Source organism: Staurois parvus, unplaced genomic scaffold (assembly GCF_062004578.1).
Source record: "Staurois parvus isolate SC_StPar_1 unplaced genomic scaffold, SC_StPar_1.0 ptg000559l, whole genome shotgun sequence".
In the NCBI taxonomy this organism is placed as follows: Eukaryota; Metazoa; Chordata; class Amphibia; order Anura; family Ranidae; genus Staurois; species Staurois parvus.
Window position 1 is genome coordinate 29,520 of NW_028318355.1, and position 13,900 is coordinate 43,419.

Sequence of the window (13,900 nt, forward strand, 5' to 3'; positions counted from 1 at the left end):
GGTCCCGAGGCGCCCTTTAAAACTCGGGACGGTCCCGAGGCGCCCTTTAAAACTCGGGACGGTCCCGAGGCGCCCTTTAAAACTCGGGACGGTCCCGAGGCGCCCTTTAAAACTCGGGACGGTCCCGAGGCGCCCTTTAAAACTCGGGACGGTCCCGAGGCGCCCTTTAAAACTCGGGACGGTCCCGAGGCGCCCTTAAAAACTCGGGACGGTCCCGAGGCGCCCTTTACAATTCGGGACGGTCCCGAGGCGCCCTTTACAATTCGGGACGGTCCCGAGGCGCCCTTTACAATTCGGGACGGTCCCGAGGCGCCCTTTACAATTCGGGACGGTCCCGAGGCGCCCTTTACAATTAGGGACGGTCCCGAGGCGCCCTTTACAATTAGGGACGGTCCCGAGGCGCCCTTTACAATTAGGGACGGTCCCGAGGCGCCCTTTACAATTAGGGACGGTCCCGAGGGCACTCCATATTAAAATGTGAAAAACAATTCTAAACGTTTTTTTTACAACGCAGCAACATCCACATTTAGGACACACAACATTAGAGGTGATTTATTCTTCCAAAGCAAATACACTTCTGCACACTGTTACTGACTAGTATGCCAGTGTTTCTCCTCTCCCTCCAGTTTTTCTCTATCACTCAGCTAATGTGACCCAAGCACTGATGGAGAGGGGCGGGGAAGGGTCAAACTAGTATGCTGTGCAGGCAACCCACAGCCTCATCAGCTGATGATGTCATTGGTTGTCAGGATGCTGGCGGATAGAAGGTCATAATGGTGGACAATGAAAACCTGTGGCTTTGTGTAACTAAAAGGCAGGCTTGTTCCACCCGCTGGCTTGTATACAAGTTTTTGGAGATTTTTAAACATTTTGCCAAGGCACCCTGGTTGAGAGAGGCTGCTTTAAGGAGTCCCTGAACCTTTTTAATAATGATCTTCCCATAAGATTCAGTGCATTTAACACATTTTATGCATGCTATGTGCCTGTAAAATAATTCCTTGTCTAGATATCCAAAATCCCCGAGACTCCTGCTGGGTGCCACCATCTTTGATGTGATGTTAGCAGACTCAAGTGACACACTATATTCCATTGTGCACCCCCATGGTCCTATCTGTTCCTATGTGTGGTCTGTGCTCACAGGGGGCCCCGCTAGCCATCCAGTGGGTCATGTACCATCCATAGGAACGGATGAGATCACAGCACAGAAGCCGACCAGGGTGTTTTTTTTTTTCTTCTTGCAAAGACCGTATGGTCCCGCACAGTGCAGAGGCCTGGAGCATGCTGTTCATAAACGGCAGGGCGGTGGCACTCCAGGGGCAGGTTGCCGTTCATAAACGGCACCCGCCTTTTCTAGCTGTGCACGCTCCCTGGGAGCGCGCAGCACTGCGATCCGATGCCCGCTGTGTCCTCCGGACACAGTAAAACACAGATCGTCAGACGGGACCTCTGTACGAGGTCCCGATCATGTGATCACTGATTGGCCAATTAGTGATCACATGCAAAGTAGTAAGCAAGATGTCACTTGTGACATCATTCCTTACTAAGTGTGAAATCTGTGAATGATCACAGAGGTCACATGGTACAAGGCTATTCACAACAGCCTTGTACCATGTGACAAGGTGTGATCAATCACAGCTCACTCAGTATTTCTCAATGGCTGCAAGAATGCATACAGAGAGAAAGAGAAATTATTGCTTTTACATCCTATACGGGTGTAAAAGCAATCACTGTAAAAAAAAAAAAAAAAAAATCTTCATCACCCCCCACAAGGAGTACAGTGTCACCATGGTGACACTGTACTGCTAGGGTGACAGTATGTAAAAAAAATATAAAAATTTTTGGTTATAAACTAATTTGGCTTTTTTTTTTTTTTCTAAAAAATATAACAGAATACATTTTGGCCAAGATTTATGATGAAAGATTATTTTTTTTTTTTGCAAAATTTTATAAGAAACACTTTTTTTCAAAATTTTTGGACTTTTTAATTTACATAGCAAAAAAAAATTAAAATCCCAGCGGTGAATAAATACCACCAATAAAAATTTATATGGGTACAGTGTTGCATGACCGCGCAATTGTCATTCAAAGTGTGATAGCGCTGAAAGCTGCCCTGGTCAGGAAGGGGGTGAAAGTGTCCGGTCTGGAAGTGGTTAAAGGATCAGCTCACCTTTGGGAATGTGGTACATGTGCCACTCTAAAAACGGGAGAAACATGTTCCTGTAGCTCTCAGCTTATAGTTTTCAATGAACTACCACGGTGTTCCACAGTTTATTGAAGCTTCCTGACAAAATATCTGCTTGCTTGTACATCCCCCACGGCGTGCAGATATGACGGGTCTGCAGGAGACCTGCATAGCACCAGTGATCTACTGATCGCTGGTGCACTGCTTTCCAGGCTCCGTTGGACAAAAGTAATAAATGCACATTTTTTTTTACGTGCAAAAAAAGTGCATTTATTATTTTTGTCCAAAAGGTGAACTTATTACTATACAGTATTTATAAAGCACCAACAGTTTGCTCAGCGCTGTACATTACAATGGGAGACAGTACATGCGATACACGAGGGGTTATCCTTGAAGTATTTTAGGGGGTGGCCTATTCTAAAGTGGGTGGTTTAAAAGTGAAGCTTTTAGAAAGCAGACACTGATGAGCATATAAATGGAATCCTGCCTTTTCTAACTGATGAAGATGCATGCTGGGAGGATATTGCCATCCTCCTCCTTGGACTGAAAACTTCTTGCCCTAGTGTTTCACTTGCTGCTTGCTTATGCCTTATCAAAAAAAGAGAGTCACCAGCAGCTCATATTTTTATTTTGACAGGTTCTGTTTAAAGGAAATCTTGCCTAATGGCCATCTAATTATATCTGCATTTCCCTCTGTGTTATAGAACTCCCAATTTATCAGAAGTTAAGGCTGAGACAGGCTCTTGCAAGTTTATTGAATTTGTCTTTGATTTTTTTTTTTTTTTTTTTAGAATACTGCGTTTGGTTTGATTTTAAGCTGCACATTCTAAGGCAATTTATTCATTCTTTCTTCATGACATGGTCACAGACCTGGAACAATTATTACTATGAGACACTATGGGGTTGGACATGTTCTTAGTATGCAGCTGCAGTAGGGTCTTCAGGCAGGTGATAGGAATGCTGCCATTATTACATAGACCTGAACACTGCACTTCTGCTCAGGTGAGAAGCTGATTTTTGCAAGCGTGCGTGTTCCACAGCTGGCCCCCCGCTGCGCAAGCTTCTCTAAACTGGGCAGCACAGCAGCTAAAGGGTTGGTACTCCCACCTGGCAGTACTCGGGTCGTTGGTTCGAATTCCCAACCATGGCACCACCTGCCTGGAGTTTGCATGTTCTCCCTGTGCATGTTTCCTCCCACACTCCAAAGACATGCTGGTTAACAACCTCAGACCCATCTCCCTGCTCCCATTTACATCTAAACTCCTCGAGCGCCTAGTCTACACCCGCCTATGCTCTCACCTCAACGACAACAACCTCCTCGATCCCCTACAGTCCGGCTTCCGTCCCCTACACTCCACCGAAACTGCCTTACTCAAACTCTCCAACGACCTGCTAGCCGCCAAAGCTAATGGACACTATTCAGTGCTCCTACTCCTTGACCTCTCTGCGGCCTTCGACACAGTCGACCATCCCCTCCTCCTCAAAAAACTACACTCCCTCGGCCTCAGAGATTCTGCTCTCTCCTGGATCTCATCCTACCTGTCACAACGCTCTTTCAGCGTTACCTATAATGCTACCACCTCCCCCTCACTCCCCCTCTCTGTTGGGGTCCCTCAAGGCTCTGTCCTCGGGCCCCTTCTCTTCTCCATCTATACCTCCTCCCTTGGCCAACTCATACACTCTCAAGGCTTCAACTACCACCTCTATGCCGACGACACACAAATCTATCTCTCAACCCCCCACCTCACCCCCTCGGTCTCAGACCTACTGAGCGACATATCAGACTGGATGTCGCTCCACTTCCTTAAATTGAACCTCTCCAAAACCGAGTTTCTTGTCTTCCCCCCAGCCCGGACACCACCCCCCATTGATTTCTCCGTCACATCCAACAACGCTACCATCAAACCCACCCTGCAGGCCAGAGTACTGGGTGTCATTCTGGACTCCAACCTATCCTTCCAACCCCAATCTTTAACAAACTCGTGCAGACTCCACCTCCGCAACATCGCCAAAATCCGCACGTTCCTAACCCCAGAAACCACTAAACAGCTCATCCACTCCCTCATCATATCACGACTCGACTACTGCAACTCCCTCCTCACTGGCCTGCCTCGCCGCTGGCTATCCCCTCTTCAGTCCATCCTGAACACGGCTGCCAGACTCATTCACCTTTCCAACCGCTCTGTCTCCGCCACCCCCCTCTGCCAATCCCTCCACTGGCTTCCGATTGCGCAACGGATCAAATTCAAAATCCTAACACTGACGTACAAAGCTGTCCACCATACTGCCCCGAACTACATCACTGACCTAATATCCAAGTACCGCCCAGCACGCACACTCCGCTCCTCACAAGACCTCCTTCTCTCTAGTTCCCTGGTCTCCTCCTCCCATGCCCGCCTCCAGGACTTCTCCAGGGTGTCACCCATCCTCTGGAACTCCCTGCCCCAATCCATCAGATTATCACCTACTCTCCTCTCCTTTAGGCGCACCCTGAAAACCCATCTCTTCAGGGAAGCCTACCCCACCCCCTGCTAACTTGCCTCCCTCCTCCACTCTTCCTACCACTCCATCCCCCACAGCTATCTCCTCCTGTGCCACCACCCCCTCCCTCCTAGATTGTAAGCTCCAAGGAGCAGGGCCCTTGATCCCCTCATGTTTTGCATTGTATTGGTATTGTTCTGTCACATGTTCTGTCTCCCTTTGTAATGTACAGCGCTGAGCGAACCATTGGCGCTTTATAAATACTGTATAATAATAATTGGATCCTGTCTAAATTGGCCCTAGTATATGTATGTAAGGGATCTCAGACTGTACACTCCTTGAATGTACAATATTTGTATATAAGTACCTGAAATAAACTATACCAGGCCACATGCTGTCAACATGAGGGGATGCTTTGGGTTGGGGGGGGGGGGGAGAGGGTGGCTTCCTACCATGTTGGGCCTCTTTCCCTCCTATTGCAGGCATGTGGTCTGGTGTGGGTGGTTACTTCCCCCCCCTCCCCCCATCCTGATCTGAATGCCCGGATAAGGGTCCAGTATGGATTTTGGGGGGGCACTTCAGCTTTGACGACACCGACCGCTCATGGGTTGTTAAGGTCATCTGCCTGTTAACCAAAATGGCACCAAACATGTGCAAAACCACATTGATGTGAAACTGGCCTAACTTCAGCTTGTTCCATTAAGCTTTGGCAATAAAACCTGGAAGCTGATGTTGGGTTCCACCAGATTTTGCCATTTTAGTCAAAGACACAACCCAATGTCCGCAGTAGAGTAAAGCTGTGTCCAGGGCTGTCAGTGACACCATATTTTTGGCTGTACCCCTGTAAACATTTGTATTAATATTGACACGGATTCCCTTGGCTGCCCTGCTTAGCAGAAAGATAACAATGTGTAGCCAATGGCACCACCAACACTGCATACCTACTTGATCTCTGGAAGGTTTTATCCCCTTCATAACCAGGGCTTCTCTTGCTATTCAGCACTACGCTATTTTAACTGGTAATTGTGCAGTCATGCAATACTATACCTAAATTACATTTTTTTTTTCTTCCCACAAACCACTTTCTTTCAGTGGTATTTTGATCACCACTGTTTCCTATTTTTTTGCTATATAAATGAAAAAAACCAAAAATTTTGAAGAAAAAAAACTCCTTCACTTTCTACTTCATCATAAAACATATCCCATGAAATCAAAATGGTCATAAATTTATATCAAAATACATAAATATACTCTGCTATATCTTTGGTAAAGAAAAAAAAAATTCCATTAAGTCTAATAATTGGTTTGTGTGAGAGTTGTAGCATCTACAAACAATGGGATATATATTTGAAATCTCATTTCTTGAGACCGCAAAATGCCAGGACAGTACAAATACACCCCCCCCCCCATGGCAAATTTTATGAAGTTGTAATTTTAAAAAAAAATTTAATAAAGTGATTTGTTTTCACACACCAGTGCAGTACAATGTCATATGACTGGCATTGATCCTGGTGATGAATAAAAAAAAAAATTTAGTTTTTTTTACAAACACTATCAGAGTAGTTCAGTGTCACCTCAGTACTACTCTGAGGTGGTTACATATAGTTATTCCAGCTGATAAAGGACAAAAAGGTCCATCCAGGTCAACCATAGGGTGATCAGGGATTTATTTATTTATTTTTTTACAACTTTTGTGTTACGATGAAGATCACATTTTTCAACTGTCTTGAATGGGGTTGCATTCATGACAGTTATGATTGGTCCAGCTACCATGTGACAGCTGTGGGCCATTCACAGCCTAGGAAACTAAAAAAAAAAAAATTCCTGATGAATTAATTCTGATTCCTATGCTGTGATTGGCCCACAGCTGTCACATGGTACCTGAGTCAAAGATCACTAGTGATTACATTTTTCAACTGTCTTGAATGGGTTACATTCATGACAGCTGTGATTGGCCCTCAGCCATCACACGGTAGCTAGGCCAATCACAGCCTAGGAAACAAAAAAAATAAAAAATTCCTGATGAATTAATTCTATTTCCTAGGCTGTGATTGGCCCAGCTGATCTGTGATAGCTGAGGGCCAATCACAGCTGTCATGAATGTAACCCATTCAAGACAGTTGGAAAACGTGATCACTAGTGATCTTTGATTGACTCAGGTACCATGCAACAGCTGTGGGCCAATCACAGCATAGCAATCAGAATAAATTCATTAGGAATTTTTTTTTTCCGTTTCCTAGGCTGTGAATGGCCTACAGCCGTCACATGGTAGCTGGACCAATCACTGATCACAGCGGGCATGAATGCAACCCCATTCAAGACAGTTGTAAAATGTGATCTTCATTGTAACAGCAAAGTTGTTAAAAAAAAAAATTCCTGATGAATTAATTCTAACAACTTTGCTGTTACAATGAAGATCACATTTTACAACTGTCTTGAATGGGGTTGCATTCATGCCTGCTGTGATCAGTGATTGGTCCAGCTACCATGTGACAATTGTAGGCCATTCACAGCCTAGGAAACGGAAGAAAAAAAAAAATTCCTGATGAATTAATTTTGTTTCCTAGGCTGTGAATGTCCCACAGCTATCACTCACAGATCACTAGTGACCACAGCTGTCATGGTAACCCATTTAAGGCCGTTGAAAAATGTGATCTTCATCGTAACAGCAAAGTTGTTAGAATTAATTCATCAGGAATTTTTTTTTGTTTTTTTTTAACTTTGCTGTTACAATGAAGATCACATTTTTCAACGGTCTTAAATGGGTTACATTCATGACAGCTGTGGTCACTAGTGATCTGTGATTGGCCCAGGAACCATGTGATAGCTGTGGGCCAATCACAGCCCAGGAAACACGGCTGTTATGAATTCATTCATAACAGCTTTGATGACACTGATCATATGATTGCATAGTGATCACATGATAATCGGTCTCCACATGCCAGGATCCTTAATCCGCTGTGTGCCCCTGAACTGGATCAGGCAAAGTGATGTAGATGGAAGTGATTTTTCCTGCACATAGAGCCCAGCCACAGTATATGTACTGCTGCTGGTTGGCAAGTGGATACACACGGTTTACGTCAGGCCGGCGTGGGTCATTCAAGTTGCAGCAGCGCATGAGCAGAATGACCACAATAATCAGTCTTTCAGAATCCGCTGAGGTCGTTCAGCACATGTGCAGCTGCTAATTGAATGACTTATTGAAGGCTGACATCATAAACATCAGTCGTGCGCAAACAGTGGCAGGGTTGCTGCTGGCTACACATTGTTGATGTTTACATGTCGGTGCTGAGCAACAGCGACCAAGAGGCTTTATCTACACCAGGGGTAAGCAACCTACAGTTCTCCAGCTGTTGCAGGACTACAAGTTCCATCATGCCTCTGCAAGTCATAGCTGTAACTGTCAGTTTGGTAATCTTTGCAATGCCTCATGGGAAATGTAGTTCCACAACAGCTAGAGAGCCACAGGTTGCCTACCCCTGATTTGCACAAATGCTGCATGCGCACAACTTTTTGCACAGGATCTTGCTGCCAGCAAGTAAATCAATACCCCAGACTGAATGGGCCCAGAGGGAACTTTCTGTGACCCAGTAACCAAACCACGAACCAGAGAATTCCAAGCTAGATTTACCTACAGTTAGGTATTTGCAACAAGGTGGTCAGTGGCCACTCCGCCCCTCTGAGTACAGAATAAGCCCCAAAGGAAAACAACCTTCAATATATTGGCAAGTTCAATTATATTTAGTGATCAGAATTTTAAAACATTTACACATCCAAATATTATAGAGGGTAATTTCTGGTACTAGCGCTTGTTTTCATCTGACCTTTTACCATTAAAAATACATTTACAGGATCAAATCAACAGGAGATATGCGGAATGCATTGTCGGTGTTTGGGGGGGGGGGGGGGTGCCAAGAAATGATAATTCCAGGAAAATGGCGCAGGGTGTGCTATAGATTGCAACACCAATTGTTGAATTGTGACAATTATGTATATACTGTAAATATTCCACACTATGGGTCTCTATACATACAACACCCTACGTGACCGCATATAAAGCCATTATGTGGCCTGCAAAAATTAACGTCCTCAAAGTAAACCCTGTTCTAACAATTTACATGGGGGGGGTTGACATCTGTGTCCCTGTTGTGACCATCACGGTAAGACAGAAAATCTTTCCAATGGAGACACTAACATTTTTAATATGAATGAGGGCCCCATCCACACTTGGACATTGTGAAGCACCATAAATCTGCTCACGATTTCAAAATGCTCTTCTAAAATAACAATCGCACAGCAGTGTGTTTAGGTGCCAATCATTTTATTGGCACCCAAACCTTGGTGTATTTAGGTTTCATGCTACCCCCCCCCCCCTTTAAGTGGGTCAGCAATTATATGGTAGCGGATTTAGATTCAAAATTACCCTGTATTAATAATCACTTTTAGATCGGCTGTTTTGGCCCTTGGCAGTTGTACAGTTATGTGATGCACAAACCTCAAAGAAAATAAACAGTTGTTTTTCTATCCTGACTGAGCCAAGTCCTCCGTGTCTCACACGCTCTCCCTCCCAGACACTGCACCTCACCATGGGAGAGTTTCAGCAACACAGGCAGTGCTGCCAATCCAGAAAGTATTGGGTTGGACTAGGTGTGGCCAGGTATGCAGACCCCAGAATATGCCAACAGGAAAAACTGACCCTTTTATGCCAGAGGACAATCCCTCAACAGATTTATGTTCACAAACCTGCAGGTTGCCCATGCAGTTCTCGTTTTTCTGCCAACACAGGTACAAGTTGTCCCTTAAAAATAGAGATGATGAAGCCGATAAAAAAATTTTTCTTCCCTTTTTTTTCACCGAATCTTGGATAAGACATCCAATCGCCTTGACCTCAGAGTCAATTGTTCATGGATGCATTATAAAAAGGTATAAATATAAAAGTACACCAACTCTGCAGATAAGCACAGACAGCCATTAAAATGAGGACCATTTAGTTTATTAAATTTTATTAGGCTGAAGCAGCTCTGGCTACATTTATCCGTTCATTTTAAATAGTCTTTATAAGTGAGGGAGAAAAGTTTCACATTTAGAACAAAGTGGTACCCAACAATTCCATTCGTTTGGCCTAATTTAGGGGAAAAAAAAAAATACAAAATTTGTGCCATCCACAGCAACCTAGTTCTCACTTTCCTATGGTGTTCTAGTCTAGAAAAAAAAGAAAGAATGCAGCTATTCTGAGCAATACCGAAGTTCTTGTTTTAGATACCTCGGGAAAGGTGGCACATTGACCTCATTGTGTGTGTGGAAGGCAATAGGCATGAGAAGATAACCTATCGTTGACTAAAGTCATCACTAGACCTCTGTGTGACAGGCCCTTAAGTTGTACCACTAATTCCTGCCGACTCTTGAATGTGGTCTTATTTATTCCGCCAGCATCAAAGATGGCTACCTTCACAAGAAGGGCAGAAAGTTTCCATTGTATGAATTATAAAGTGATTCTTGGGCTACTGAACCCTCAACCCAGAAGGTGCCCCAACTCCAGTTTTAAAAGATGGCATGCAGACCAAGATTATGAGACAAACCGTAACACGCATACTGGAACAAACCTTACTTTATCAGGGCATTTACATACAGAGAATCAACACGTGTTCTTGGTGGGTTGGAATATTGTTTCTCTCTAAGGCTAGCCATACCAATGGGTTGCACAAGAAAAATCTACTAGCTTTACAGTACTTCCCATCCAGTGTGGATGGTACTTCCCATAGTGTGGATGGATGAATCTCCCATTGCCAACTATTGCATACAGACTAGAACAGCAACTGCAGGTAACCAGCTGCGGTCACTGTTCAGCCAACAACTTCCCACCCAACTTCTTCAATTTTCAGATTGAAGGATGTCAGGTGGAGTGGTACCGATACGGTCACCCATGGCTCAGATCATCAGGAGCCAGACAAAATTTGTTCCATGTATGGTCAAGCTTAAGGCCTGTATAAGAAGTCTGTACAAGTTTTGTAAAACTTTCCACAAGCTTCAAAAAGGTTTGTTAAAGCCTTGTAAGCACCATTCGGCTCCAGTTTGGGGCTGTTAAAGATACACAAGTCTGGGACCTCCTCGGGGGCAACTGAGACTTCTAGAAGACAGAGCCCTTATCTGAAATTAGCCAAGACTTTAAGGAAACCCAAAGGAGAAACAAAGTAGCATTTTCAGGAGTAGACAACAATAGCAGCCGATTCCTAGCCGTCATGCCAAATCTCTTACCTAAACTACTCTGGAGTCGCAGATTTTTTAAAAAAGTTATGCCTTTCCAACATACTTGTTCCAGATTAATAACTCCCAAGTAACGTGAAAAAAAAAAAAAAAAAAAAAAAAAAAAAAGGGACCAGCAGTTTTCATTTCACCGTTCTTCCCATAACAGGTGATCTCACTTTTTATCTTTTTAGAGTAATGGCATTATAAATAACATTAGGGCATTACAATGTTTTCACATCCATAGAACTGGCCTATTTTTGTACCAGGCCTCAGACTATGGCATTCCCTGGCTTACAAACAATATTGAGTGAAATTTGGCTTTTTTTTTTTTTTTTTCTTTTGAAGACTTACAGAATGCGTCTGGTTTGCCCAGCTCAAAAATTCAGCAGAATTGGTTGGGCTCTGAGTGCACATATACTACGTGCTGGATGTGCGCAGAAACTGCCCGTAATAATAGTTAAGAGCTTGAGGAATCCCAGGAAACAGGTATCTAATGAGTCTATATAGATGACAGCTTTCATTATTGTGGACAACGGAAGCACATGTTCCTTGGCCTGCTGCCTAGACTTGATTTAGCTGGCTGCTACAATCTAGATGACATGTCCACCACTGAGGTCAATCAGAATTTCATGCAGCCTCGTGATTACGAGTCAAAGATTAAACAGTCCAGAGATTAAATCGGTAAATCTAAATGGCTTCTAATTGCCCTGTGGTAGGGCAATTTCAAACAAGCTAGGAAATCAAAACCAGTAATAAATAAATGCTAGAAAACAGGACCATGTAATGAAATAAAGGAAAACAGACAAGGAAGTTCTGCGGCCATCAAAAACACAGAATGTGCAGTATATTCACATTGATTGTCACCGGCGAAAAGAAGGCACACCAATTTTACAAGGATCACTCAACAATCAGTGGTTCAACCCATCCAACAATGGTGATGGATGTCAAAACGTGACATCATTTGGCAAGGAAAAACACCTTTACAACTCTATCCAGGTCATTCAACTCTAGTTCTCTGGTCCACATACGTAGCAATTTGAGAACAAAGTCATCTCTGGAATGTACATCAGTGGTTCACAAAAGGAGAAAGCAAGCTATCTTCACAGAAAAGGGTCTTCGGTGTCCATGTGACCTCTCCAACAAAAGACGAGTAGGCACTTTTGGCTTAGGGGTGAAAGGAGAGGAATGCATATCTTTGCACTAAATTATTGAAAAATTTTAGGGGAGGGATCATTTTCATAGTAAAAAGCCATCAACGTGTTTAAAATTGTCCTCACGGAGAAGCTCCAGTGATCTATGTCCCAAGGCTCAGTAGGAAGGTGGACCTGTGTTGTCTTTGAGATGTTCTTACAAGCCCTTTCTTGAAATGATGGCAAGGAAATTCAGTAGTGCTAATCAGGGAAAGGACATTAGTTAGTATTACATCCCCAGGAAAGGATCCAAGGGAAAAGCAACCTCATGTCTAGTCCGAGGTTAATCCGCTTTGTGGTGACTGTTGTGCAATGAATGACCATTGGACACAGATCCATTTTTGGAAGGTTCCTCGTCTTCTTCATCTGGAATATCGGTTTCATCTTTGTCGCTTCTAGCATCCTCCTCCAACTGGAAGACAAGATGGAGGCAGATATTACATAGAGAACATCAAACAAGGTTATGGACAACAAAACGCAAGACATTCTGATTCTTAGGAGATCTTTGCAGCTATGTAATATATTATTCTACCAATAAAAGAACACATAGCATTACAAAAGAGCAAAAACCGCAAAAAAAATCCCCCAAAAACCAGCACGCTTGAAGATACAGTGGATACAAAAAGTCTACACACTTCTGTTAAAATGTCAGATTTCTGTGATGTAAAAAAAATTAGGCAAACAAATAATTTCAGAACTTCTTCCACCTTGTGGAATGTGACCTATAAACTGTACAAGTCAATTGAAAAACAAACTGAAATCTCTTAGGGGGGGGGGGGGGGGGGGGAGTAAACAGAAAAAAAAAATGTGGTTGTGAAAATGTGCACACCCTCTTATAACTGGGGATGTATCTGTGTTCACAATTAAGCACTCACATTCAAAATCATGTTACATAGGAGTCAGTACACACCTGCCATCATTTAAAGTGCCTCTGATTAACCCCAAATAAAGTTCAGCTGTTCTAGTCGGTCTTTCCTGACATTTTCTTAGTCGCATCCTACAGCAAAAGCCATGGTCCGCAGAGAGCTTCCAAACCATCAGAGGAATCTCACTGTTAAAAGGTATCAGTCAGGAGAAGGGTACAAAAGAATTTCCAAAGGCATTAGATATACCATGGAACACAGTGAAGAGAGTCATCATCAAATGGAGAAAATATGGCGCAACAGTGACATCACCAAGAACTGGACGTCCCTCCAAAATGGATAAAAAGATGATTAGAAAATTGGTCTGGGAGGCTACCAAGAGGCCTACAGCAATATTAAAGGAGCTGCAGGAATATCTGGCAAGTACTGACTGTGTGGTCCAATCTCCTGTAGTCTTCATATGTCTGGGCTATGGGGTGGAGTGGCAAGACGGAAGCATTTTCTTACAAAGTAAAACATCCAAGCCCGGCTAAATTATTCAAAAACACATCTGAAGTCTCCCACAAGCATGTGGGAAAAATGTGTTCTGGTCTAATGAAACCAAGGTTAAACTTTTTGGCCATAATTCCAAAAGATGTTCGGTGCAAAAACAACACTGCACATCACCAAAAGAACACCATACCCACCGTGAAGCATGGTGATGGCAGCATCATGCTTTGGGACTGTTTTTCTTCAGCTGGAACTGTGGCCTTAGTCAAGGTAGAGGGAATTATGAACAGTTCCAAATACCGGTCAATATCGGCACAAAACCTTCAGGCTTCTGCTAGAAAGCTGAACATGAAGAGGAACTTCATCGTTCAGCATGACAACAACCCAAAGCATACAGTGGGGATCGAAAGTTTGGGCACCCCAGCTAAAAATTTGTATTAATGTGCATA

General features: G+C 43.6%; 1 protein-coding gene across 1 annotated transcript in view; it reads right to left on the minus strand.

The window, feature by feature from the left end:
* Positions 1–9,640: 9,640 nt before the first annotated feature.
* Positions 9,641–13,900, minus strand: part of CERS2 (ceramide synthase 2) — a 102,901-nt gene continuing 98,641 nt past the window's right edge. The window contains exon 11 of the mRNA XM_089691264.1: positions 9,641–12,511. Within this exon, the coding sequence (XP_089547390.1) occupies positions 12,383–12,511 (129 nt within the window). The 3' untranslated portion in view covers positions 9,641–12,382. The remainder of the gene's footprint in view (positions 12,512–13,900) is intronic.